The sequence below is a fragment of the Orussus abietinus genome, unplaced genomic scaffold, assembly GCF_000612105.2.
Source record: "Orussus abietinus isolate OABI.00-Male unplaced genomic scaffold, Oabi_2.0 scaffold179, whole genome shotgun sequence".
Taxonomy (NCBI): domain Eukaryota; kingdom Metazoa; phylum Arthropoda; class Insecta; order Hymenoptera; family Orussidae; genus Orussus; species Orussus abietinus.
Window position 1 is genome coordinate 49,922 of NW_019394334.1, and position 27,959 is coordinate 77,880.

Consider the following 27,959-nt stretch of genomic DNA (forward strand, 5'->3'; position numbering starts at 1 on the left):
TAATAATTTTAGATATAATTAAAAAAAAAACAATCTTGGTAGCTCAAACGCCAGCTGTCAGAGATTTTCGACAAAGAGAGGATCCAGAATATTGACTTTCAAGATTGCCAAGACCTTGATGGTTTTTGACCTTGTTTCATCCTAGTACAAAAACAAACTTCACTTTGTTTAGAAGTTAAATTTCATTGAATTAGTTTGCGTTTTGAGCTAAACAATAAATATCTACAATTTGGGTTATTTCTACGCCGTACCTATAAAGCCGAGCTTGAAGACGTGTCACGTTTTGAAATACCATCCTTGTGATTCGCGTTAATACCGGTACTGCTACAAACTATAATGAGGGAATATCGTAAGTAAATTTAACAGGCAAGATGACATAAGTTCCGGTGATTACTTCGTTTTAGTTCTTAGGCTTCTACTTGCAGGTTCTACGGAACGACGAAGATATCGTCCTCCTTCGCAAGCGAGGTCTGACGTTCATGGTGGAATGCATTTGCGATCCAACGAATTGAGACTCGATTTGACATTGCAATTAGAAAGTCCCGCAGCCTAGTCGTGAGTTCCACCTTGCGTGACTTTGTGATTATAATTACCGAATAATTATCGTACTATAGAGTCTGTATGCACATGCGTCCCGTAATCGGCGATGCGCGATTGTCGATTGGTCATGCGCAGGATGCACCTTACAGGTCCAATGTGTATAAAAGACGAAATCGTATATAATAATCTCCCTTTGCTCGCAAGAATTACCTTATTACGTGTTATGGAAAATACTGGAGTTGTTCTATCAGAATACGTAATAAAATTGCGGCCAGTGATTTCTCTGCTTAAATCAGTGTTGATTGCTAGCTACGATCAATTAGCTAGATATGTCGATGTAAGGATGATATAATGGCTTTTGTTGCTACTATTTAGTCATGAATGAGTTAGATTTTAGATTCTTGAATATTAATTTTGTATTTCAATACATTTTTACGAGGAAAGTTGCTCCTCGGTAAGAATTCCATCTAGTGTATACATGAGACTAGGTTTTACGACCAGTCTCCGATCAGTCAAGGTCTGACATGAAAGTAGGTGACACCAATTACAGACGACAATTACGGAGAATGAAATTCTTAATTAATTAACGACATCTTTCCGAAGAGTAGGTTTTATAACGTTGATTAATATTTTATAAGGATTCCTTTGAAGGCAATTAAAATTCATGATGTTATAGAGATTTTTCCTACAAATGTTTCCAAACTGATAAGCATGTCGTTCGAAAATAGCACCGCTTGCTATATGAGAAGATGCCGCCATAGGATTGATATACTTAGAGTAAAGTTTGAAAGATATTAGACATCTCGTTAGAATTCATCTTTTCAATTTTTCATTAAACAACATTTTCTGGCAAAAAACGAATGAAATGAAATCCAAATGCTCAATTGGACTGCCTATCATTGAAGTGGATAAGTATTATAATTCAAAAATCTTAGTAATCTTGCGTCGGGCAGATGTGCATGCAACGGATTATGCACTTCATTGGCAGGAACTGCATGAGTATTCTCACCAAGCTGTTCTCACGAGCGCATCCTGGTGTCATGAGAAAATATTTCAACTAACGGCGTGCACTTTATTGCCGCTTTATTGGATTTATTGGGATAGTCGGTAGTGTAAGTAGCGACCAAATTTCTCATCGAAATTACTCGCAATTTTTCGAACACTTTATTTCACGAAACCTTCAAACTTTGGTTTAAAAGTTTTTTCTCAAAAATGTTTCGTTTTCAAAATATTAGACCGTTTCCACACTTTTCTAACACCCTGAATATAATTATAATAGACGGACTAATTAGATGTGACAAATCTCAAAGTAGATTATTCAATATTGCAACACGAAGCCATGTGTTTTCGAGGTAGTGTTGGTCCTTTAAGACAAATAACGTTGAATTACTTATGCTGAGCAAAAAATGTTAAATAAAATCAGTCAAAAATTATGAGTCGTTAAATTACTTCACGTTGACAAGATGTAATGATGTGACCGGATCGAGGGGTTCTTTCATATTGAAGCGATGACTCGATCGTAATAATAAGATAATCAGTTAAAGCGACAATGTATCATTTCACGAGGTAAAATTACTCTCTGGCAGTTTTTATAAGTTTTTAATATCCGGTTTAGTATTTAAGTTGCACTATAATACCTTGTGAAATGTTAGAACTTGGTATTAATACATATATGCACTTGTGGTAATCCAAAAAGTGTCGGATTTTCCCTGATTATTGAAAAACACGACGACTGCAAAAATAACTTTATATGATCTAGATTACCGGAAAAAACTATTTTAAGAATAATTGACCGGATTAAATATAAGTCCTTGCCGTTTTTAGGAATGCTTGATTAAACATACAATTGGTCGTGAGCAATAGTTAATTGCACCGTACTAATCGCTAATTCGAAATAATTGCCATGTTACCAGTATAAAGCAGATAACAATGATTTGTTCCCCTAGTGAATGTCCTTGACTTGGTCCTCGGTTGTGTCTCGTGACACAGTGTAGAAATATTTTCTACACCGTAAGAGAAGACATTTTCTCAGAAATTATTAATTATAAGATTGTGTCATTTCCTAATTACAAGATTAGTTCATTTATCGATATCCAAAGAAGGTCCCACAATTGCCTTGCTCTGAGGCACTCGCGTTTCACTGACATTGTACATGTACTTTACTCGAAAGGACCAACCGACGTACTCCACCATCTAGAAGACGCGGGGTTCACGAGGCCAGCTTTACATCAATTATAATCGATCATACTTCGTTGCGCTCCGTGCACACGAGTGCCCACAAGGGTATTATCCGGAGCTCCTTCTTTTGAAACGCCAATCGATTATTTCGCCCAATTTCCTCCTCGAGTACTTCTGAACGTCCTTAAGAAACCGCTTCGCAAACGGTTCCGTTTGCTAACAAACTCGGTGTACCCTCCTGCCGACTTTCACGAACTAAAAACACAAATTAGGACTATTTTACTCCTATCTAACGTCAGGCATCCATCATGCATTACAAATGTATGTTGGATGTACATGTGTGTACGATGCGGGTGGGAGTAAAAGAGCGCACTATAGTTGTTTAATCGACGCGCGTACATCGTTCCTTTTCTACGAATGAGGAAAATGTGTAACAGCTCTATAAATTGGGGTAAAATGATTTCCAGGTCGACTATCCTGACAGACGTTCCAGAATTATTGTGTTTCTAATCCTATAATAGCGAAATAAAAGGGGTACATTGTCTCTCTGGGTGCGTCATACCACTAAACTTTACCCTATAACGTCGATCCTTTTATTAGTTTGAACAAAAAAAATATGAAACACGTATGCTACATTGTGTCCAGGTTCGTCCGCGCATCCTCATACACCGAGAAAGCGCAATTTCACCTTCATGATTAGTCGTAAAAAATGTCACGCGGGAAAATTGTTGACTCGTCGTGGTCCCCCCGTTACCCACGATTCGGGGCAATAACGTGGGACTCGTTTCGACGTGAAGCTCGCCGAAATGTTCCGGGATTCGATAAGACTCGCTATCGCGTTCGTAGGAATGCATTATCCATGTACGTGCATTCGCGTGCATGTACGCGCACCTGTTCTCCTCCGTATTGGGCCGTTTTCGTCGAACGAATCTCGAGCCATCGTGCCGGAGCCATCCTGCCAGCTTAATGCTTTTCGGAGTAACGGGAGTACAGTTAGGGTAAAAACCGGCGCGTCTAAAGTCCGAGTAATTCGCCCGTAATTTTCCAGCATTGTTGCAAATTGGACGACTGTACCCATGTTGAGGGAAGGTGAGCCTGAAAGCTCGTATATAGAAGAAAGACGAAGAAAGGAAACACCATAAAGTCGATCCAGCATCTGTGGTCGTCTTGCGCCTTCGTACGCCGATCACTGTACCGGAAATCCATTATCCGCGATAATATTACACCCGCTATTGTTATTGTTATTTCACTTGTCGGAGGTGCGCGGTGGAAGTGCCGCACCGCGTGATCCGCGCCGATAGCGAGCCTTGGCGTAACAAAGCTCGAGAAACTCCTCGAAAAACCCGGGGAAAGTATTCAACGAGACCGGATACGATAATGAGACCGTTTCATTCGTGTTAAAAGCGTGCGGATTGCAGTGTGAACACGACATACAATAATGCGTGATAATGATTACGTAGTAGCATATATTTCTTGGTATGTTGCTTTTCACCTATTTTCGTTTTATTTAAGATTGCTCGTTCAGCTATGATCTTACCATTAGTTTTATGAAATTTTCAGAAATAAAAACGTGAATTGGTACAATAAGAAGCATAGTATGGTTCCGTAGGGTAACAAGGACTATGCTTATTTTTCGCTATAAAATAAAAGCGCTAACAAAAAATCATGGCCAAGTATCCACTTCCGATTTGATTCGTTTTGAAATATGTTAAAGAGTACTACAAAAATGAAGGAGCACCTGTTTTTTTATAGCCGATTAATTTCATATGTAGAGGATGAAACCATCCTTCGAAATTTTTGAACTAGGTACTCGGGAAATATTTTCCGGAAGATGCCACGAATTTTCTGTAGGACCAAGCTTGGAATTTATGGCCGCACTTCGGTATCTTCTGAAACCACTGTACGCAACAGGAGGGAAGAGTTTTAAGGAAATATTAACGAATCTCCGGAGTAAAATATCGCGAAATTCGCACGGAGAGTCACAAAGAGAAGGGACGGAGAGTTTGGAATGGACGGGAATTTTATGCGAGACTTTTTCCTTTTCAAGCTGCTCTCGAGGCGCATCGGTGCATCGTTGATACATTCGAGAGAACTGAATGCTGGAAACTCGCCCGTTGTGGAGCGCTCGTTTTGCTATTCTTTCACCGAAGACAATTCATTCGCTTATCATGCCGCCCGTCAGCGACAAGTGTCGTAATACTTACCAAATATTCGCTCTTTTCTTGAACAATTCTCCGTTGCGAAGAAACGACAGGAAGACCGGGAAATGTTATTTAATTACGTGTAGTTTCGTCCGCTGTAAATATATATTACTTTTCATGGCTGAGTGTTGAGAACCGAAAAGTTAGACTCGGGGGTTCATGTTTTGCTCTCATTGTGAATTCTAAATACTCGCGTTTCTAATGAAGCGCCCGCGGCACTGAGGAAAACAATCATAAGTCAAACTGATTGTACCGAAATGTTTGTCTCCTGAGAGTAGTTCTTACCACCAGGTGAACTATTATGCAGATCAGAGTTCCCTGTCTAACATTGTACTTTACATTTTTTCACGTCATGTTATCCTTTTCATAGATCTTTTAACTTTATGATTCAAACAGAAGACTTATACAATAATAAGATCACCGTTTAATTTTTCTTAAATTAATATTTATTTTTAGACGTTGTTTAACGCGAAACCACTTGTGCACCCGCATTTATTATAGATATATCCCATTTAAATTAAATTTCGTTACATTAAATAGGATTCTTCGATGCTTTAAAGGAAATTACGGTTTTCCTTCGTCACAACTCCGTCAATATTTATAAACGCAGTCAAGACATCTTTCATTTCGTCGTTGTGTCACAATTTCGTATTTAAAAGTTTCGAGCTGAAACATATCGTAGTTACCTGTACATTTTACACATCACGCAAGCAGCGATGCACTAGTTTATTGCCAACAAGATATATGATATACACAGTTCCCTGACTTGCGCATCAATTTTTCCTCAAATTGACTTCCCATCCTCCAATTTCAAGGGTAGATCGCGGATCCAATATTATGTAAAAATCGGCACGACACGACAACCCGGTCTTGACTCGAGTTTCACGAGGAAACGTAGTTAATGTCTAATGGATCGACATATACGTTTCGTCATTAATGATCGATCTTATAGGGAGCTGGCAGTTGTAGGTCGTGCGAGGGGGTCTCTTCGTTCTACCTTCTCGGATGGTACCATCGGCCATGTCGATTATACCTCTCGAAGGGTTGGCAAACACTCGATTCCCTCGCTCATCGTAGGTTACCCTTTGGGATGAAGTTTCCGTCTCGTAATCTTTCATCCGGGGACCTTGAAATTAAAATAAAGGAGTACGTTCAAGGCCGCTTTTCGATCTCTTGCGCCGCTATAATGGCCCTAGAGTGAAGTGCCGCACTGCTTAATCCCTACGTTGAAAGAAAGAATGGCTCTGGTTACGTGCACACGTGGACGATAACTTTGATGAATAACTTTGAGCACTGCTCGCCACTCGAGGATGCCATGCAAATTGCAAGTGCGGATCAAATGTAATCGTTTATTCGGTGATATTCTATTAATGCGACGATTAATTGTGCCACTGCCGAAGGACATGGTTCAATAAAATATTTATAAATATCTCGATTATCGTCTGCAAAGGGTCAATGATTTACGTTTATTTATTTAAATGAAGTCGCGCCACGAAATCTCAAAAAAGATTCGCAACAAGGCAAGCTGGATGTTATTAAAATTTACATTAAAAAATACAATTATACCAATAGTCACCAACAATGGTCTTTTAGAGTTGAGCAAAACTTGCGGACGATGAATAAGTAAATAATGCTTATCGTATCTTAACTGTACGACAATGATATATTTTTAGAAATAGAAATGCAAAGCTGCGTAATTCCGAATAGTTCCTCTGACTCCCGTGTTCTTGCTGCAACACATCGCCCCGTTGTGTGCGGTCGCGAAAATCCAACCGCGTGAAACCGCGAGCCCAATTGTTCTGAATTGCCTCTAAGTTGATGCAAACAAACATTGCTACACGGTCGTTACGTTATTGTTACAGAAAATTCTCCTACCGTATCCATGTTTATTTTACCGTCACAGTCCAAGCCTTTGCATTTAATTTCTTCAATTTTAAATGAAATACCTATGTTCTGCCGTAATATAAAAATATCTTTAAATTTACAATCGATGTTGCTCGGTCGAATTGAACGTTAATAGTTACTTTTTCTACTTTTCCATCAACGTTAATACTTCCGTATGGAAGATTCCACCTACCGTATAGAAAATTCCACCTCACGACCCTCGATTGAAGCCGATAAACCAAGTGTGACAATAATTAATTCGCACTCGCGGAAGACCTCGTTAGTTACGCGAGTAGCTTAGGTAGAGCATCTGAGTAAGCATAAACTTTATCCTATTTACAAAGACATTATTGTCTCGCTTAAAACCCGATGAAACGGGATCCTGCGGTAGCGCGTCTTCCCGAGAGACATGCGTGCTGTAAACGCTAGAATTTCATACCTCCCGGCCCCTCTCTCGGATACTTGGGTACGCGTATGTCGAGACACCGTATACCGCCCACGTACATCTCGACGACCTTTTATTACACGGAATCGCGATTTTCCCACAGGTGTTGCGCCATTTGACGGTTCGTCCGAAATCGATGAGAAATCAGTAATGGATTCGTTTTGATTTGTCGGAATTACGTGAACGCGAACGCGCGAACGTATTTCCTCTTGGTCCGCAGACTTTTTTACTTTACACGGAGAAAAGAGAAAATGAACATCGAAGAGTCTTAAATGGCTACAACCAGTGGAACCAGTACTGTCGATTGCGTACGTGATAACACTCTGCGTTTCCAAGCAGCCCTTGTAGAGATGAAAAGTTTGTACGATTGTGATCTTTCCAGCGTCAGCAGGAAGTTTAATTTAGGTACAACGAATGAAACATATGATCGTTTAGCCGTAAAGATACAAAAAAGGTGATTAGATCGATAACAGAATTTATTTAACGTGAACGTTACACTCTGGTCAAGATTAAGTATCAATAGAGTAAACTTATTTAAATCAATATTATTACATTGATTGTGAAATCGGTTTTATTATCCCCTCTTTATAGCATTTTCAGAATATTCCCTGCTTAAAACCGTATTTCATTATCAGCTATTGATATTACTTCACCTTAAATCACGATTATCCATCTTTTTATTGCAGTATTACCTACGAAAGCTGACTACCATGCATCGAAACCTTTAATGTTTCGGTTTTCTTTTTACGCTCCATCTCTGTAATGCATCATTAACGGAAGGTTATCGTATTAATTCAATTTGAACCATAGTTAATTTTTTTACGAGCGAAAGTGAACGGTGATTTAAATAGGTGCGTAAAGCTGGCACCCCCACCTTTACAAAATTCAAATTTCTTTGTCTTAACATTTTGTGCTCTTTATGTGCTAATTATGTGCTACATTCGCAAATTTTGTGCTAACTCGGTTTTTGGAAAAAAATTCAATTTTTCTGTGGGGGTGCTGGGTACTAATAAAGCTAGCACCCCCACCATTAAAAAATGTGTTTAAATAATCAAAAATAGGTAAAAACTTATCAGCAAATTATGTGCTCTCCGAAAATCATATTCATAAATTAAAATTTCCACCCTTAAGTTCGAAAAACCACCCCCATTCAAAAATCCACAAGAGGTAACTACCCGATGGCGAGGAGAAAATTGAAACTTCTTATACTTAAATTACTCCCAGAATTATGTGCTATCAGAATATCATAGCGCCGAATTTTGTGCTCAACCCCCAAGGTCCCAAACCTACCCCCATAAAAAATTCCACAAGAGAGAAATACCCGATGGCGTGGAAAAAGTTGAAACTTTATATACCTAAATTACTCCCAGAATTATGTGCTTTCCGAATATCATAGCGCCGAATTTTGTGCTCAACCCCCAAGGTCCCAAACCCACCCCCATCATAAATTCCACAAGAGAGAACTACCCGATGGCGTGGGAAAAGTTGAAACTTTATATACTTAAGTTACTCCCAGAATTATGTGCTTTCCAAATATCGTAGCGCCGAATTTTGTGCTCAACCCCCAACGTCTCAAACCCACCCCCATACAAAATTCCACAAGAGGTAACTACCCGATGGCATGGAGAAAATTGAAACTTTATATACTTAAATTACTCTCAGAATTATGTGCTATTCGGATATCATAGCGCCGAATTTTGTGATCAACCCCCAAGGTCCCAAACCCACCCCCACAAAAAGCCGAACTTCGATTCTTTTACTCACCCCTAATGGGGTATGTCACCACCCCTAGCGCCGGTAGCAGCAAGGCAACATGAAAACGGTGAGAAAAGACTGATTTCTTCAAAGGAGATTTCATTGCTAATTAATTGCTCCTAGAAGAACCTAATTTCGAATTTTTTTCACAACCCCTAAGGCAATACTCCATCCCTTAAAAAGTTGAAACTGGATTCTTCTAGGAACAATAATTAGAAATTAATTTCTCTATGAAGAAATCAGTCATTACTCTTCAATTTTATGTGCCCTTGCTACGGTGATGTCTTAAGTGTTGGAATATCGCCTTAGGGGTTGTGAAAAAAATTCGAAATTCGGTTCTTCTAGGAGCAATTAATTTGCAATTAATTTGCAATTAATTGCTACGTAAAGAATCCGTTCGATGTTCGCAATTATGTGTGGCCATGCTGGGGTGATGTTTTGGGGGTCGGACTNGGGGTGCTAGCTTTATTAGTACCCAGCACCCCCACAGAAAAATTGAATTTTTTTCCAAAAACCGAGCTAGCACAAAATTTGCGAATGTAGCACATAATTAGCACATAAAGAGCACAAAATGTTAAGACAAAGAAATTTGAATTTTGTAAAGGTGGGGGTGCCAGCTTTACGCACCTGATTTAAATCAGACAGGTTTTGAGCTAATCAAAAAACAGGAAAGAAGGTCATCGCAAACAAGAAACGGGGTAACTTACCACCACCGAAGTTAGGGGTTGCTCTCTAACGTGCACCAGGTGCTGTTTAGGGCACGGTACAATGATGTGAACGTGTAGACGAAATACGCAATTACTCGCACACCCCCGCCATACAACATGCAGTTCTCGTAGGCGGCACACATGTCTGTGCGATATCAACATTTGTTCCTCGCTCCTTCCCTGCCTCGTACATTAATCATACTGTTCGCATACTTTTGTTAACTAAGCATTGTTTGCATCCTCTACGAAGAGGTTTAATTAATTAACGAAATTAATGCATCTCAGGTTTCATTATTTTTCTCTTAGTCGGTCTTTTGTTACGTATTCTTCTAAGTAATTAATCGTTTCGCATTATATAGTCAAATTCCCTATTTAACGGCTTAATCTAATTGTATGAAATTCAATGCGATGTATGATTTTAAAAAAAGGAATACATATCCTATGATATTAACAAATTATTGCTTTTGCAGATAGAAGAAAAATGTATTCCTTGTAATTTAACGCTAGAACTACCGGTGGATTTTTTTTATCTTTGATCGGCCATTTGAAATTCGTCCTTTTGACAGGTTTGGTAGTTCCAGGGTTAATCGATACACTAAAAAACTCTAGAAAAAATGGAACTGTATTGTTGAACAGATTTTTGCTTGCAACTATTGACACAATATTCAATAAAGATTCAACGATTATCAAATGCGACCACCCCGAAGGTAAAGTATAGTTTCATTTAACGACCCTAATTCAGAAAAGGGGATCTCCGACTCGTCAGAGGTTCCTCGCGTCAGCCTTGAAGCACCGGAGGTCAAGGGTAAAAAAATGTGCAAAGTTTTTCCACCCCTCGTAACCCCTGATCCCGTTCCCCTCCTGACCCTGGGACATATCCAATCCCCCTTGAGCCAGGCCCTTTCTCAACGTTTTCGAAAGTGTGCACCCAATTTGATCTACAACGACATTCTCTCTCTCGAGGAAGCTGAAGCAGGGCTATGAATTTCACGGGACTTATTTCAACGAATGAGAAAAAACAAGAGGTAGAAAGAAAAAAGAAAAGGACGAAAGGGAAAGAGGAAGAGAAAACGTAGTCGGTATTCGAAACCTTTGCAAATCGATGACTGTCCTCGCGATAAATCTCGCCGGGGCGGAGATCGCGTAACATTAGAGAAGCTTAGCTCGGAGCCATGGCTTAAACCCTTTAGACCCGTGCACGCATTCACGATAGAACGCGCGAAATCGATGTCGGATTAACGTAATTTATAACAGTTTAAATTCCCTCCTCAGATTTTACGGGGCCTTCCGCGTTGTCTCCATTGGGGGATACGACGAGGACCGTCCTTGGATTCGAAGAACAAGCTGCGGGGTGGACAAAGCCTCGTATCAGGGGGGATCGGAACAGAGGGGGCCCGATTTTCGATGGCCCCATTTTCGATCCACAGCCCTCCTCCCCCTCTCGATGCCCTCCTGGCGCAAAAATGCATTTTCCCCCTCGCCCGGTGACCCCCCTCCTGCAAGGAACAGACAGTATTTTTCTCACCTCTCCAAAAAGTCGGCCTGCAGCTTGTCAGCTCCGGAGCTTCCCCCGTTTCCTTCGTCGGGGCTCCCCATGTTGGTCGACGAGAGGATCGCATTATATTTCTATTGCCGATTCATCCCTATGTGTACCGGTTTCGAAAAACGGGCCACGAATCGAGCGGTCCAGTTACGGATGGGACGGGCATCGAGCCCTGTGGGCCGCGCGGAGACGCATCGAAATTTTAACAGAAAAGAAAATAAAATATATGACACGGCTAATTCCGAATTGTCCAGGGTCCCGTTCGATTGACGGCTCGTAACGACGCGCCGAACACTTCCGTGAATTAGAATCCATTTCCAGATTAAAAAAAAGAGAATTTTCAATCAGGCGTCCCCTCGGTGCACTTGGAGCAACGAGGTTTCGAGGATGAATCGGACCAAGGTTGATAGTCTGCTCGTACAGACTGACGGTAATTCTTAATGAAACATCGAGGATTTAGTTTTGCCTTGCATCCACGTACGGATTTTAGCATTAATTATCTTACAGTTTTTCATTTTTTGTCAAGATTGCCGTTTCTTATTGTGCTCGTAAATGAACGCACAGCGAGTAGCGTACCATACGAGTAGCTATCTTTGATGCAAGGGCACATCGTTTTATGTAAAATGACTCTTTTGCTCCTCTAATTTAGTTCTCCATGCAAAGAGCGGTCATTCGATGGATGTATCTAGGTGCATCGGGAATTTCCATTGAAAAGGGAGGGCTCGGCTGTGAGTCCGTCAGAGACCGCTAGATCGATGATGCATCTCGACGCATCGCAGCTTTTCCATTGGGGGGGGGGGACCGACCAACTAGCCAGGGTTTGTAAACTACATTCGAGGACTCACAATAGACGTCTCTCCCAACGGGGCGCGTTAACGACGAGGCATCGCTGTCGAGGATTTGGGACGAGTCGGATGGGGCAATCAATTAATGTCGCATGTGGGGACTCGCACAATCTCGACACATTTCGGAAGTGTTACGTACGTAACCATTGAAACACCCGAGATTATTTTTGTGACTCGGTTAAACATTTCTTTTCATGCGATATGAATCAAGAATTCGTACCATGCCAGACATATGTTGCTGACTTAAATCGATGATATTCATTACATAGATATTTATCGCAACTAATCGAGTATCCAAAATGTTTGATAATATACTTTCTAGTATACCAATGAATTTATTTCTAAAAAAGATTAAACACGGACGGAGTCATTACTTGTTGACGCGACGTGAAATACTCAAAAAGAGTTTTAGTTAATGTGACTAAGTGAGTCTGATTAACACGACTAGAAAATGTTGATTACTACTGTCTGGTTGATTCTTCTGGTAAAAAGTTTTCTCCTTATTATTTCTGGTAACATTAATTACGCAAAAACTGGTTTTACAGTTCCCGGCGTTATCAGCTTGGTGGCGAAAAGCCATTAGCCTCTCTGCACTAGTGTAGTTTATGATGTTTTATCAATAAGTTGCTCATATCGTGAGCAAAGTCGAGACGGGGAAATGCTAGTGACACATTTTTGACAAAACAAAGTTTTTCTTTTATCGAGAAAACTTATATAAAAAGGACACTTTTCTCTGAGAATATGCAGAGTGAATTTATAATGCTAATTAGTTGTTTCCCTACAACGCCCCAACCATGCTTGATTGCAGCCGACTTTCCTTAATTAGAATAAATAATTAAATTTACCATTATGTTTCGTTATTTCAACCAGATAATATTTTACTAGGTATTTTTGAAGCTTTGACCCATAAAAACTGTAAGGGCATATTTAACGATCTAATCCAGATATTGTACTCAGAATTCCTGTTCTTTGAATTAAATTTTTTATTAGTGAATGGTTTCATTTTAAATAGAATTGTGAAAAACCTAATACAAACAGAAAAAGTAACATCTTTTGTTTTAATCGACAATACAATGTCGACTCCCAAAGGAAACGTCCTAAATACAGACAAGCCGATATCTAAGAATGAGACGATACTTAACATTTTGATGCTACTTTGTGAGATTCTTTACCGCTATTAAAAATAAATGAAATATTCTGGTAATAGAGTCTAATTATCCATAATGAATATGCACACGACTGTAAACGGCCGCCATTACGTGATCAACGTTGGCCCTAGGAATATGTGATAGGCCTTTGCGAATAGTTGAAATGATTGATCTGAGTTGCAAATTGAACCACATGATCCGATACCCATGGACCATTTGCATACCCATGTGCCCGTCAAGATGAAGAGACATTTAATCAAGCTCGAATAATTTTGACATTGCGCTGTACATTTGGCGTATCTGCCTGCTGTATCCGGTAATCTAGTTAAATTATTTCCGTGGATTTGGATACGTGATGTGTCACTTGCACACATGCTACACGTGACGTAGCGAAGTCGAAATAATTAACATTAAACCTACCGACGATTTATACCCCCATTACAAATACCATTCAAACAGGACAATTTGACCCGCCCGGTGGTAGGTTTAGTGTTAAATACGGCGCTCTCGACATAGCGCTTCTCCACACATCTCACAGTTCAGGAGCAATGGTTAAACTTCAATGGTTAAACGAAGAACGATGCAATAATTCAGATTTGGACGGCCTAGTTCTTGCAAATTATAGCCGTGCGCGACAAGTTTACCATTTATTTCGTGTCTTTTCTGCTCCGATAAATTTTATTCTCTATCCAAATGTCCGTCTGTAAATGATTACTATAGCATCTTCTGTTCTGAAAACCGGATATATTTTTTTTTTACTTCAAGCAAATTGCATTGCACCATTATTCTCATTTTACGAATATAAATGTTGGAGTAACGAGTGATTTAAATGAATCACAAATTAAATATTCCAACTTCCATTCTACGAAAAAATCCGCACGTTTTATGGAAATGTATTAACTTTTCCATGCGTAAACAGCGGAGACACCCCACGTTGGCAGGACGTTCGAAACCCCGGCAGGAAGGAAATAAACAAAAATTATTCACTTCACATTCCCATGCAGCTAAGCGTGGCGCTGACGCACCTGGCGACGAGACCCGGGGCACCGGTGTCGATCGGTGCCGCTATTGAGAATCGCAGGGACGTACGCCGAGTCCCCGGAATCAGGCGCGGTCTCCGATTCAATGCCCTCCGAGCGCGTCGCATGCGATGGCCGAACTTCAAGCAAAAATACCACGGACAGCCCTCCGAAACCATTTACGACCTTGGAGAGCTAAACAAAATGGTACCATTCTCCGATGTCTTATGTATTCCACCTTTCATTATTTAAACTTAACGTTCTTCATCGAACTGAAAAAAAGGACACAAACATGCTCATATCAAAATGAGAACGTACCGATAAATAACCGAAATACTGTGTTGGTCGATCACCCTTCGGAGATACGTACGTATGGAAATGAAAAAAAAAAATGTGAGAAATTCGCAGGAAAGCGGTAATCGGGGGCCTTATCATTCCCGTAATCAACCCTCGCATAAGGCGCTTCGATCGGTCCGGAATTCGAGTTCCCGAACGACCCCTCTTGCCACGTAAGGAATTTCCCTCCAGGACCTCGGTCCGTAAACCTAACCTCGTTCCCTCCGTTCCCCGCGTGCGCTCGGTGACGAGCGCTCGACACGTGGTGGGGGCTTGGCGTAGGGTGCGTGTGGGTCCACACACGATGCGCCGCAATCCTGTCGGGCCCGTCGAGTCGCGTTCATGCCGCACTCCAGGTAGCGCTAGGTAGCGCGTATATGCTCCGTGCGAGTCCGGCGTGCTCGGATGGCCCACTGGATGCGCAAGATCCGTTGCCGTGTCCGAGAGGGATTGATCGCGTCCAATAATTTCACGCCTAACGCCTGCGTTAATTTACTCCGGGGGTATTTGTTTGCCTCACCTTTAATTAAATGATTTCACGTTTTCATTAAAATGTTCAACTACCGTCAGGGAGTAATTAGTAATCTCGCGAGAGTAGCAAGTTGAAATAAAATTGGATCGACGGAACGAGCGTATCGCTATCTACGATTCGTACGTAAATGTATCGATTACTTTTAACTCCTCGCGAAACAATTTTCTATCGTTGTTTTGGACTCGCGAAAAATTAGAGCCGACATCCGTACGGGAATATTTGGACAAGGCATCGAAGAAAGTTATAGCTATTGCGAGGAAGAGGCGTGCGCGAGCGATTTCCATGAACTATATGAAAAACCGGCAGAGAAACGGACAATTAAACTCAGAATATACGTAAAAAGAAACATTTGAAAGGTAAAAATTTCAAGAGATACGAGGCTTATAAAAAAGGATTAGCCTCCTTGAAACGTTCCGACAAAGACCCCGCGGTCTCTGGACGCGGGAAGTGGGGGCACGGATGCGGCGACTCTTTTGCAATTAGTTCTGCGATCTCGCGTACACTCCCTGAGCGCCTGTCGCGTCCGGCAGCCTTTACGCGCCGGGGTGCGTGCATTGTGTTCGCGGCCAGACGCGGTCATCGGACATTCCAGCGTGCCGATGCCCCCACCACGGTCACGGCGCGCGCAATCGAGGAGACCCATCGACCGCGGGGCCCCACAGAAGATTCGACGGAACTTGCGGCGCGCGCACCCGGGAGGGGGACAAGGGCCCGCGCGCGGCCTTAACGGCACTGTCGAGTCTCCCACCTCTCGCCCATTCCGAAGCCCTGCCTCGGGAAGGCCCGCCAGCGCGTCACTGACCACCGAGTCGTTCGGTTCTTCGCAGTCGTTCCATTTATTTTCATGCCTTGGATATACGTTTCGGCCGTTATCAGTCCGGAGCTCCACGATTCCTTGCAAGTCAGGTGTACAGTGACGGTAGTGTCCGCAAGGCTCGCGAGTGGTAGTGCCGTTTTTCGATCGATTCTCCCGATTCTCTCGACCCCGCGGAACTTGGCAGAGGAGTTCGAAGGGGTCCGTGGCTCAGGCCGAGCTAGTCTGAGTTTTTCCGTCGCGGGGCCGCGGCCCGATGGAAAACTGAGAAAGGCGGCAAGAAACGTTTCCGGACTCCTCTGCCTCTTCCGCGCTGGAACGCGTTGCGAGAGGAAAGAGATCAAGCGCCACCGCGGCACGCGAAAAGAAAACAAAAGGGACAGAGAGAATTGGAGGAACGAAATACTTCCCGCGGAAACTTGGACGCTCGACCGCGCGCATTCCGGAATATGTACGCCATTCCCCGGGGGGAATTGGAGGTTAAGAACGCCACAGCGCCTCGGACGTGCACGTGACCGCGTCGTCGGTCGGACCGCCCCGCCGCGGCGTGCTTTTCATTCGAGCGACGCCGAAAATGACGTTGGACTGCTGCCTCAAGGATAAGGCTTCTCGCAGCTAGCTTCCGCGAATCGATACACCCCCCGGTAATAGCGGAGCCGTGTGTCAACTGAGTGCCTCGTCGGTCGAGGCGGGATGACGGTCCCCGAGGAGTGAGTATCGAATCTCCGATTCCGTGCATGTACAGGTTAGTTTCCCCAAGTTGCGGATTGCGCGCCCGAGTACCGACGAGAGACACGAAGTAGCATATGGAGCTCCCGTTGCCATGAAAAGGTGACCCTATATGGTGACACTTTGGAATTTCTGCAAATGCGCGTCATAATGTCATAATGTAATAATGTAAACGGAACATTTATTGATCACCGAGACGGTTATTGCTCGACATTTTACAAATATTAATAAGTAAAAACTAAGAGTCCGGTGACACGAGTCAACTGTGTTTGCGTCCGTACCACCCGTAGTACCGCATCCGATTTACACGTAAAGCGCCATGTTGCATAATCGAGTTACAACAATTTTCCCGGAAGGATTGCTGGTGTTATTTTTGGCTAACTTGGCAAGGAAACGCGGGGTCAACATTTTTTGGAAAGATTCATAGAGTGACCGTTTCTTATGCTGCTTCGTGATCGCGATTAACGCGGCCGAACGCACGTAACGCGAAGCCATCCCTGTATTTTGCAACAACGGGCCGTTACCCTTGTTTGCATTCCAGTTCAACTCGGGACGAGGGCAAATGCGTCTACGGTTTTCGCGACTCGCGTCTTGCAGAAGTGCGACTCCCGAGGAATCTCCCCTCCCGTTTCCCGTTTGATCACGGAAAGGGATGGTTGTAGTAATTCCGCGTATTTTGCGCTGTCGAAACGCCGGGAAATCTTGATGCTCCGCGCTCTCCGGGAGTATTTCGATGCGATCTTAATGGAAACTCGAGTCACGTGGCTGTCTTCGCGGCAAGATATGGAGGTGATATTAGAACGAGAATTGGCAGGATTCCGATTATAAGCCAACATTGTCGCCTTACCTTTTCGTGGACCTAGGAAGATTTCCGGATAAGAGTGAAATGTAATCCCATTTTTTATTCAATTGTGTGTCCGTATTACCGCGTTGGGCTGCAGTTCATATTAACCCATATCACGAATATGGTAGTCAACGGGTTAATGGCATAACATCGTCTCGTGCCATCTTGCACCCCATCGTTGCCTCTAACCTTGAAATTGGATTGAGTTGTTCCGGATCAGCTGGGAACATCAAGAATATCGGGTAATTAGATCGAAGGTGATCAAGTCCTCGAAGAGCGCTTATTGCATTTCTTCGCCCAAACGTTGTTGCACAGGTTGGATTCATAGCAAGGTGGTAATCATTTATTAATATGTGCAATAATGAAAAGCACACGTATATTCCGTATAAGAGGCATCCCTGTTACATTCGATGTCTCCGAATCGAGAATTCCGTAAAAACGGTCTTTTTCGCTTGGGAGAAAGCCAGGTGTTTCTTTGGATTCGGAAGTCCCCGCAACTTTTCCCTCTTTTGTGAGACATTCGAAAATGCAACTGTCATGTCTCACTGGAAATACCTGCAGGTGGTGGTTTAAGTTTCTTCGAAGTGTCTCGGTAATGTTAAATATTTTCTTAGAAAATTATGGAAGGCCGGAAAGTTATTTTAATGCCACGTTGCACGCGCGACGAGAAGAAACAAAAAGTTACTGGAACTGCGATACTAGTAATCGTAACAACGATCTTACATAAGTACAATTACAACAGTATTACGAAGTTACGATTATTGCGATTTAAATCCACCGGAACCGCGCCAGGAAAAGTAGGTGAAAAATGTCCCTATTGCCAAGTATTAGCGTTACAGTTTGACGAGTTTAACGCACAGGTTGCATACGGTAACTTCGTTAATACGAAATATTACCATATATCGGAGACAGCGACCTCATTAAGAATCGATTAATATACATCCGATCCATCTCCGGTTTATGCAATGACGAACACGCGAATGCTTCCCATAAGGATATGGTACTGCCAATATAAAAGATCTATTTACCCTCGTCCGACTCGTATCCGATCCGTTCCAATACGACCAGACCCAGCCAGTTTACAGAATTTCCACGATCCGTTGGTCACGATATTGGAAGAACCGAAAATTAGCTGGACTTGATCGGATCGGACCGTACGGAACGGAACGGAATCGGAGAAGTGGAAACGTTTCCATTAGAATACATTGTTCCATTTGCCGGATCGACCGGATCGGAGGGGGGTAAATACGTCTTTTACGTTGCCGGTACCTTCCAATTTTATGCGGAAACTCTGGCGTTATTTGTAATTTCGAGATCGTTTGATCGCTTATTAAGTCTTGTTCGCTTTGAGCAAATCTAAAAAACAATAAGACATATGTATTTGGTGGATATAAAAGATATATAAAAAAAGGAAAGACGAGCGGTCCGTTGTGGCTGGGAGTATCCGCGAAAGTGGCAGTTGCGGTGAAATTTATATCGCATCGCAAGGATATGCGTCTTCGGCATACATCGAGGGTCGATTTATCCACGACCGATCTGGCACCGGTTTGTGCAGAGACGGACATGCGTACATCCGCCTTTTACATTGGCGGTACCATATCCCTTTGGGAGGCATTCGTGTTCGTCCCTCTACAAACCGGAGCTGGAACGGAGACGGATCGGATGGGGGTAAATCGACCTTGATGTCGGATGGACGTGCGTCCTCTTCTCTCTTGCGGTACACCGTAAGTTCACGTATCCCTGGGACGCCACAACGAATCAAGTGGACGCAGCGCTCGCGCGCGTTACGCCGTAGACCTCACTCATAGTCAACTAGTCGGATGGATATCTACTCGGCTCGACTCGGCTCGTATGCACAGTCCCGGGAAACGCCAACCTTTCGAGTACGCCGGAGTAGCGGTTTCGTGAGAAGCCTGTCTCGGCCCGCGCAGGGACATACAAGCCTATTGTACACACACGACGCGAAATACGCCTTTTTTTTACGCGCGACTCATACGTTTCTCTCATTCCCGCCGATGATCTCACCTCGTTCGATTTGTTTCGGCAGAGTCACGATGTGCACGTATGTATTTGCTGGGAAATGCACATTACAACCCTGAACTGCTTGTTTGCAAGTATAAAAGTGCTTCTGCAGTGGGGATGCCCTTTAACATCAATGTTTGAACAGGTTTAACAAAATGTGGCTCATTCTAGATTTACTCGCCTTTGTGGGTGTATGTGTATGTATTCTATTTTTTTTTGGTAATTAGACGTTTGAAGAGGATGACGTTCATTACAATTTTATTTAAATACATAATTGCAATTTATTGTAAGAGATAAATGAAAATGTACACCTTTTTGGCTGTTTGAGAAATTTACTTTTTTACCCTGTGGTTATAATTGAGGATTAACCCTCCGATGTAATAATGGCCGTTTCTCGGTACGACGTGGCCGTTGCCACGGAGGAAATAGAGAAATATAATTGTCGTCGCCCAATTTCAAGTAACATGGTTTATTGACCCGTTTAGTATCCATCAATCTGCCGTATTGGCTTCTGCCAATTTTCCGGAAATACCTTGAGCCAATATGTCGGCTTTCACCAATTTTCTGAAAAGAGTTTAAGTAGGTATATTATTTTTGTGGAAAATCGCGAATAATTGCCTGACAAATTACTGTTCTCGAGTTGGAATTTGTCAGCGTCTATAGAAGTTTATCTCCGAAATTCAATTTTAAATAATACCCATTCTGCCAAAAAATGTGGATCTTTCAGGAAAGAACTATAATAATTGACAGTTCGATTACGAGTAGGTAATCAAATCAAATCGTAAATCGTAGGTGACACGAGTTTACTTTTATCTGCACGATTCTTAAGAGGAACGTGGCATTCTAAACGTATACCGAACTAATATTGAAATTATGCTAATTGAGACATTGCAAACTAACACCTGATTTCCTTTTACCGCGGCCGTTTCCGCGTTTGCTTCCCCCGTTTATCATTCGGCGATCTCGGCGAGCCCATTTTTTTGACTCTAAAAACCCGAAGGATGTATGTGGCTGCCCGTTCAGCCGAGTGAAGCCAATGTCCCTTATCGACAATCGGAGTTCAAAATCGGAGGCCGTGACGCTCTAGAATGGCGGTTTCTTGTTATTTCTTTTTGACCGAACAGCCTGTCGGATGTACGCGATATGGGACCCAGGCGCTCAAGATGTGAAATTTGAGTCTTTCCCCTTACCTTTCGGCAGTATCTTACCTCGTCGGGCCTGTTCCTTTAGCCCTCAAACTCAACGGAGGCCTCCGAGCAATGGGTCGTCTAAACAGCTGGTGTACAATAATTGTTCTTTACCGAGGAGCAGACGGTCGAAGGAAATGCTCGTATTGCTTGTGCCGACGCGTTGAGACAAAGCCGTTTCTTTACTCTCCGTGTCGCTCTGGTATGGTAAAGATATGTATGGATACATATGTGTACAGGAAAGTTCCATAAGTAGACTATACGGGACGACCCGGAGTTTACAAGATCGAAGTTTAGAACTTCGTGTCGAAGACCTTCATTATCGTTTAAGTTCCCTTCGAAATCCCGTCTTTGGAGTAGACTGTATCGAGTGGCGGATGCTCTCCCATGGTCGAGATTGAGTAACCCGATGACTGCTCGTGAAATTAAAAAATATATTTTCGTTTGAATTGGATCTTTGGAGTATCAAGATTCTCTTTTCTTTCTAGAGGTCGGTAAGTACGGTATCGGCGCGACAAAGCTATTTTAGAAAACATTTAGAAGATACGTGGACGTGTGGTTTGTTTTCCTTTGACTACAATGGTTCCTTCATTTAATCGGTTGTAAAGCCGCTTGATTGAACAGAAAAATGACAAGAAAATCCATTTGACTCCGAAAATCCAACGATATTTCAACTTCGTTCATAAGTGTCGTTTTGGACGGCACTTATTCACCTACTTCTTTTATACGTTTTCAGTCTCTATTCCCTCTGTCGCACTTTCGCGGCAACAATTGCCTTTTTCTCTCCGCAGCCCTCTTTCATCCTGGGTTCTGAGTCGTCCGGTAATTATTTATCCCCTCAAAACACTTTCAGTATACAAAAATTTAGCCAAATACATTTATCTTTATTCAAATAATTGCAAAAATAGCTCAAATTGCTCCCTTCCCATGAAAAGCTGAAATCATCTATTTTTGCTTAATATAGTAGGACATTCATTCCATTAAAATCTCAGCTAAATTCTTTTTGCCAAATGTCATAGTACATTTGATTTCACGTATGTTGTATGCACAAGATTTTCTGCTTCCTCAAACCGAAGACAAATATTAAAAACTATATCGAAACAAAAAAAAATTAGAAACTACATTTGAAAACAATATTTTACCACATTTACACCCGGGGTATACTCCTAGCATATGATTATTTTGGTGCTCGCCAAATAAAATATTGTTTTCAAATTTAGTTTCCATTTTTTTTATTTGTTTCGATATAGCTTTTAATACTTGTCTTTGGTTTGAGGAAGCAGAAAATCTTGTACATGCAACATACGTGAAACCAAATGTACTGTGACATTTGGCAAAAAGATTTTAGCTGAGACTTTAATGGAATGAAAAACCGTTTTTTATAATAATCCAATCATTTTGAAATTATATTATTCGCCATATTGGGTCCGCCATTTTGAATGTTGTAATTATATTATTTGACTTGACTTCGGTGATCTGAAAAACATCAGGAAACCTTTTTTCTATCAAAATCCAATCATTTTAAAGCTGGAATGGATATAGTTCATTTTCGTTCCCCGCAAGGCGGTGTCGCATGTTGGCTACCCAAAAACAGTCCACCTATCATATGAGTGCGAAAATAGTAGTCCGTGACTGGATGGACGACGATGACGATGAGAACAACGATTCTGAGAGTGCCGAAAACTTTACCGTGCCATATCTTTACGTACATAGCAGCAATCAGAGTCGGGTAAATTTAACAAAATTCCTGATTTTTTGAGTTGATTGAAAGCTTATTTTTTTATCTGTAGCAATGAAGAAATTACATTTTTATTTCCCCCACTCCTGAAATCCTAATCCTTACTGTATATAACTGTAACGTCTGGTTCGAACTCAACGCGCAGAGCGCGTTTCTCGCTCAAAAATTTATTTGACTCGAAACTCCGAGTTTCTTAATTCGTTCGCGTGGACTCTGAATTGCGGGGGCCTCGAGGAATAGGCTTGGGTGTCTCTCGGGTTCCAAAGCGGTGAGTCACGAGTTCCGCGGCGCGATTCTTTGCGCGGTCAATCCAGCCGAGAGAGGAGGAACGGGAGGAGAGACTCGCCGTCGCACCGTCACCGTCTCCGGACCAACGCGGGCCCTGTATTACCGGCGCGAATGCGTCACCCGGCATTTCCGTTTCCGATTGCCGCTCCTTCGCGTTAACGATCCTAGTACATGCGTTTCGCCGAATCCGTCCGAGATCCGCGTGACGAGCAGCGGTTTTCCGGAAAGAACGCGTTATACTTTTCCTTTCTTCGTAAGATGATATGAAAGGGTCGTTCTGTACATATAAAACGTCAAAATATTGATAAAACTTTCCTCAACAGTGGATGCATCGAATCATTTGGAACTTCAGCATATGATTATTGAGGTCCTAAGGAAAAACGCAATGCTCGTAAAATTTCATTTTTAATAAAAAAATGTTTCCTTGGTTCTAGTGTGAGATAAATGGAACAATTTTTCCCTGAAAAATGAAATTTCATGAGCATCGCGTTCTTCCTTAGGGCTCTCATAATTACGTGCTGGAGTTTCAAATAATTCGATTCACCCAGTTTGGAGAAAAGTTTTATAAATATTTTGACGTTTCGTTACATATAGACCCTTTCATATCACTTTAAGCAAGAGTTTTATCCAAATGAAACCTAGTTTTAGCGAATATTTCTTCAAGTGTTCTCTTTTACAAGAATTTCACCTACATAAACAAAAGGTCCATCCAGAACGCAGATCCCATGTAAATTGAGGAGCCATAGGAACTCAAAGGAAAAAAGTATCTATAAATGTTAAGTATGCAGAATTTAAAGACGGAATGTTTATTCGGCATTTCTGGTGGATTTCGAGATCGTCGACAGACAAAATCCGCAAATCCCTGGGACTTTCTGGATTACACGAGCTCGTATTCCCTATGGAAGAAGTGAATGAGGAAAGGAGAGGCAGGAACTAATGAGTGAATTATGAATTCCCGGGTCGCCGGAACGATGGATTCATCCTACCGGTCCTTTTTACCCCCTGGTACCAGCGGGGTGAGTTACGGGTTCGATCTGCGACCAATAACGAGCTAAGAATGGCCTGAAATCTAGGCTGACGTATCGCCCTTGGTACATCTTCGGGGCTTGGTGTGGGATCTTCTCGGCGCGTCGGACCACGGTTCGCGAACTACATATAACTAATGGACAAATTATGGTTTCTCGGGTGACTCAAACGAGACACCCTAGTCCAGCGTGTAGATATCTCAGCTCTCTCGGAGCAACCCATCGAGTCGTTGATTGAATGAGAAACGAATCACGAGTTAAAAGGTGTCACGCTTCGGCGAGCCAATGAGTTATCAAGAACGCGCTCGGACGATGTTAAACAGCTTTAACACTAAACCTACCGACGATTTATACCCCCATTACAAATACCATTTAAACCGGTCAACTTGACCCGCCGATGGTAGGTTTGGTGTTAAAGAATATTCTGTAACTTAACGGCTCCGGGTCTGTATTCACACATTAAAAGCTATTAACTATTGGGCGAAAGTGGTTTCTAATGATTCGTCGGGAGAAGAATGGCTCGATAAAATTAATAAGATCATTTGTGTCGCTAGGACGTCTAAACGAGTTCGCTTGTCACGAATGGAAAAGAATAAATGAAGGGGAAAATTTTTCCGATATTTTTACAGGTACAACGGTAAGATTTCTTAGTACCTTGGAGATAAGTGTAGGAGGGCGGTCATGAATTAGGTGCGACCTATAATTGAAGAGAAACTTTGCCGGTGGTCCCGAACCGGAAGAATGGGTTCCTGAAATTTGTGAAATATTGAGCACCGTTCGGCGTCCAAAAATTATGAATACCTAAAAAGCGAAAAACTTTTTGAGTATTTTTACCTCGAAATACCTCCGAATTAATTACCCCGGTCATCATTTAGCGATACGTTAAATGTACAGAAAATATGTACTTTACGAATAAGAGATTTCTTTAGCAATTGCACGTGACATCAAAATGCGCAAAATTTTCCGATTCTGCGACCTGCTTCTTTTCTCGTCCTTCCTTCTTCGATCGGATAGTACTTTGCTTTACTGGAACGATACAAATTCAGAGCCGGTAATATTGAAAAGTTGAATTGAGCAGTCGGAGTCGAGGGAACATAACTCCGCAGTCATACCCCCGTTATGCTCCCTTATTGCATTCGAAGACTTAATTACGAATTCCGAGGCGTCTCCCAACCGTTCATCGAGCGTACGCGCAATTTCGAATCGCCGCGGGGCGACCCGCTAAAATTATAAATTATTAGCGACGAAAAAGTGAGTTATTAATTCCGGGGCGTTATCCAGACGGAGCATACTACTAACGTTCGCGTGATGCATCTTTTAACTTTCGAATGTAATTCCATCGTCGACTGTACATGATATTCTTGTTCTGAATTTGATTGCGCATGTTCAATAACACGTATCTACACGAGTACGACTTTACTACCACGTGAATCTATAAGCAGCGTAATTTATCGCTACTCTATAGTTAGTGGAAATGTTGTTTCCGGACCACATCAATTATCTCTTGATTAATAAGATAGCATTTGATCGATTGATATTTTAAAGGGAATATTTGGTATTCGATCGAGTGATATTTGGAGAATAATTCGAAAATAGCGAATAGGACAAAGCTTCGCTTAGTCGAAGTTCTTGATAATTGGGGCATTCCATATTCGATGTCACCTAATTCAATTAGGTTCGTTCAAATTTGATTTTATATGGTCGCTTATGGCGTCTCGGTTGTTAAACTTTCGCGCCAACGTTCATGATTTTGGCAAGAAACACACCGAGTTAAGTGTTTCAGCTTCGGGTTTACCATATATCCCATGTTCACTAGTCGGACAGGGTTACTTTGTGTTTTCCCTCGTGACGGTTACTTCCCGAGAGAACAATAATTGGCTATGGAAAGGAAACGCCAGGTTACCCTCGGGGTGGACGTTTGAGTAGGACACGCTCTGTTTTCTTCGGGAACGGTACCAAGGTAATGCCGAACGACTCTCCCGACGGTTTCCCTTCCGTTAGAAGGAACTAATCGATCTTCCTGATAGTTGCTTTCTTACCTAGGGTACGAAGGAGCGATTGCATGTGCGTTAAAGTTCGTTTGGCTCTAAAATATAGCTTTAATGGAATTCGTTGCGTTGGGTCCTTATCTATACGATGTAACAAGCCCGTAAAGATTGAAAAAAAAAAACCGTTACGTTAACCCCAATCCTTGGGTTTAGTCAACTATTTTATGAAGTAACGCCAAAGTTTTGGGGCACCGTTTACGTCACTTGGTGACACGTAGATACTGTCAAAGTAGCAGGTCCTTAATATTCTCAAAAATGGTAACACGTTCCCCGTCAAAGGAAACGTGGAATTTGCTGTCCCGAAACGAATATATAGGGTACCGGCGCCCAATTTGGCGTTGAATGTGTTAATTATTTGCATAACTTTTTGCCGCAATACCCAGGGAACCAGATGCTCAGCAAGCGTATGTACTGCACGGCGCTACATCTTCATCATTACGTGGAAGCTGTTTCCAATGTTTTAGATTTTTTTTTAATAATACTTTGTTCGGTTTTCAGTTTGCAAAAGACTTTCAGGGTCAAAACATCAGTCTTTACAATTTTGGTAATAATTACAAGCAAAGTATTCAATTAAGAAAAGCGTTAAATAATAATTGCAACTGTTCAGCATTCTTGTACAATAGATGTCATTCATTTTTGTCCTTGGAAAATTCATGCCGTCTTCAGAAGGAACCGAATATAGTTCCTTTTGTCCGATATAACCGACGTGTACAGGGTTTATATAGGGTTATTCATTCGGGATTCCAATAGATCTTTAAGAGGAATAAAAAAACCGACTTGAAATTGTTATTATTCCTACATGGATCCTTGACGTATAGAATTCTGTACTGTCTTGCTATATCTCAAGAACACAGAGTGCATTACCGTTATCGCTCGACCCTACCAGTGCCTTGACGAAATACGAGGATGAGATTATTCCGTTTAAAATAATAAAGTTGATAACCAGTTCTAGTTGAACCGGTGAAATCAAAAATATATTCCAAAGAATACCTTTAACGTTCCGCGAATGACCAAGGTTTCAAATCGATATTTGAATTTATTCCCGTTAAAAGTCAAGTAAAACGCTTAGGTGAATTATCCCGTATGTGAACATTTCTGAATTCCACGATAGTGCCCAAGAACATTCCACCTATACACACATATGTTAGCTAAACATTAATCACGGGGGCTAAAGAAGCCATTGGGTTCTATTTTATGCATTATGATGAATGGTTAGAGAGGGAAAGCAAGCGCGAGCCGCACGCTTATTAAATATCCGCGGGCTGTAAAGATTTAACGGGCCAAGTCGGTAAAGTGTATCTTACCACGAAATGTCTAAATATGCAAGTTTCACCGCACGCGCCTCGTTCTAGACCGCGTGTTTTACGGTAACGAAGCGAAAGTAATCCTGGCTGCACACGGCGGAGAAGAGCGGGAGCTAGGGGCGGCTTGAAGGATGTCCACTTTTTGGGGAGTCGAGGAGAAAAAAATATTCCGCGCTCGTTAGCGGTCCCTATGACCAGATTTTAGCGGGCCACTTCAGCGTAGTCCGCATTCCTTCATGTCGGCTCCGGAAGCGAGTACGCATACCGGCCGAATACCGGCGTTACGCTCGCATGCGTGGACACGCCGAGAGTGACAGTACTGGTGTCGCCAGTCCTCTGGAAAATTTGGACGACGGGTCCCAAACTTTGTGTGTATACTTAGCACGACGGGAAGATGTTAATACCGTTTCAAGGGGAGGTGGAAAAATTACAGAGAAAGTATGTCGAAAATTCAATCACTGATGTGTAGTAAGAGCAGCAAGACAACTTTGCCAGTTGAAAAAATTTCGATATAGAAACTGTACTCTCTTTATATTTATTGTTCAAAGGAAAAGTGGAGTGCAGCTACGGCCGATGTCGTGATAAATTCTTTTCTCTCTCTTTTTTAATTTTTAACAAGTTTTGCATTCTTGATAAATAATTACTTCTCCATGCAACAAATGTTTCCCTCGTACAGATATTCATTTGTCAAGGTTTTTTAAGTGCTGCGCTAATTTTGAAAAATAGCAAGACGGTAATTTCCTCTGGAAAAGCTCGTGTAAGAAATCAGGGTTATATTTCTTAATATTCACGATGTAGAAAATTTAAGATTTCCGAGATCGTTTTGT

General features: G+C 42.1%; 1 protein-coding gene across 6 annotated transcripts in view; it reads left to right on the forward strand.

The window, feature by feature from the left end:
- Window positions 1–27,959, forward strand: part of LOC105698895 (afadin) — a 136,398-nt gene that overhangs the window by 32,687 nt on the left and 75,752 nt on the right. Inside the window, exon 1 of one of the 6 annotated variants that reach the window (XM_012423520.1) lies at window positions 15,941–16,657. The exons of the other annotated variants lie outside the window; for them this stretch is intronic. Within the exon in view, the coding sequence (XP_012278943.1) occupies window positions 16,641–16,657 (17 nt within the window). The 5' untranslated portion in view covers window positions 15,941–16,640. Of the gene's footprint in view, window positions 1–15,940; window positions 16,658–27,959 lie in introns of those variants that run through there. 6 annotated transcript variants of the gene reach the window in all.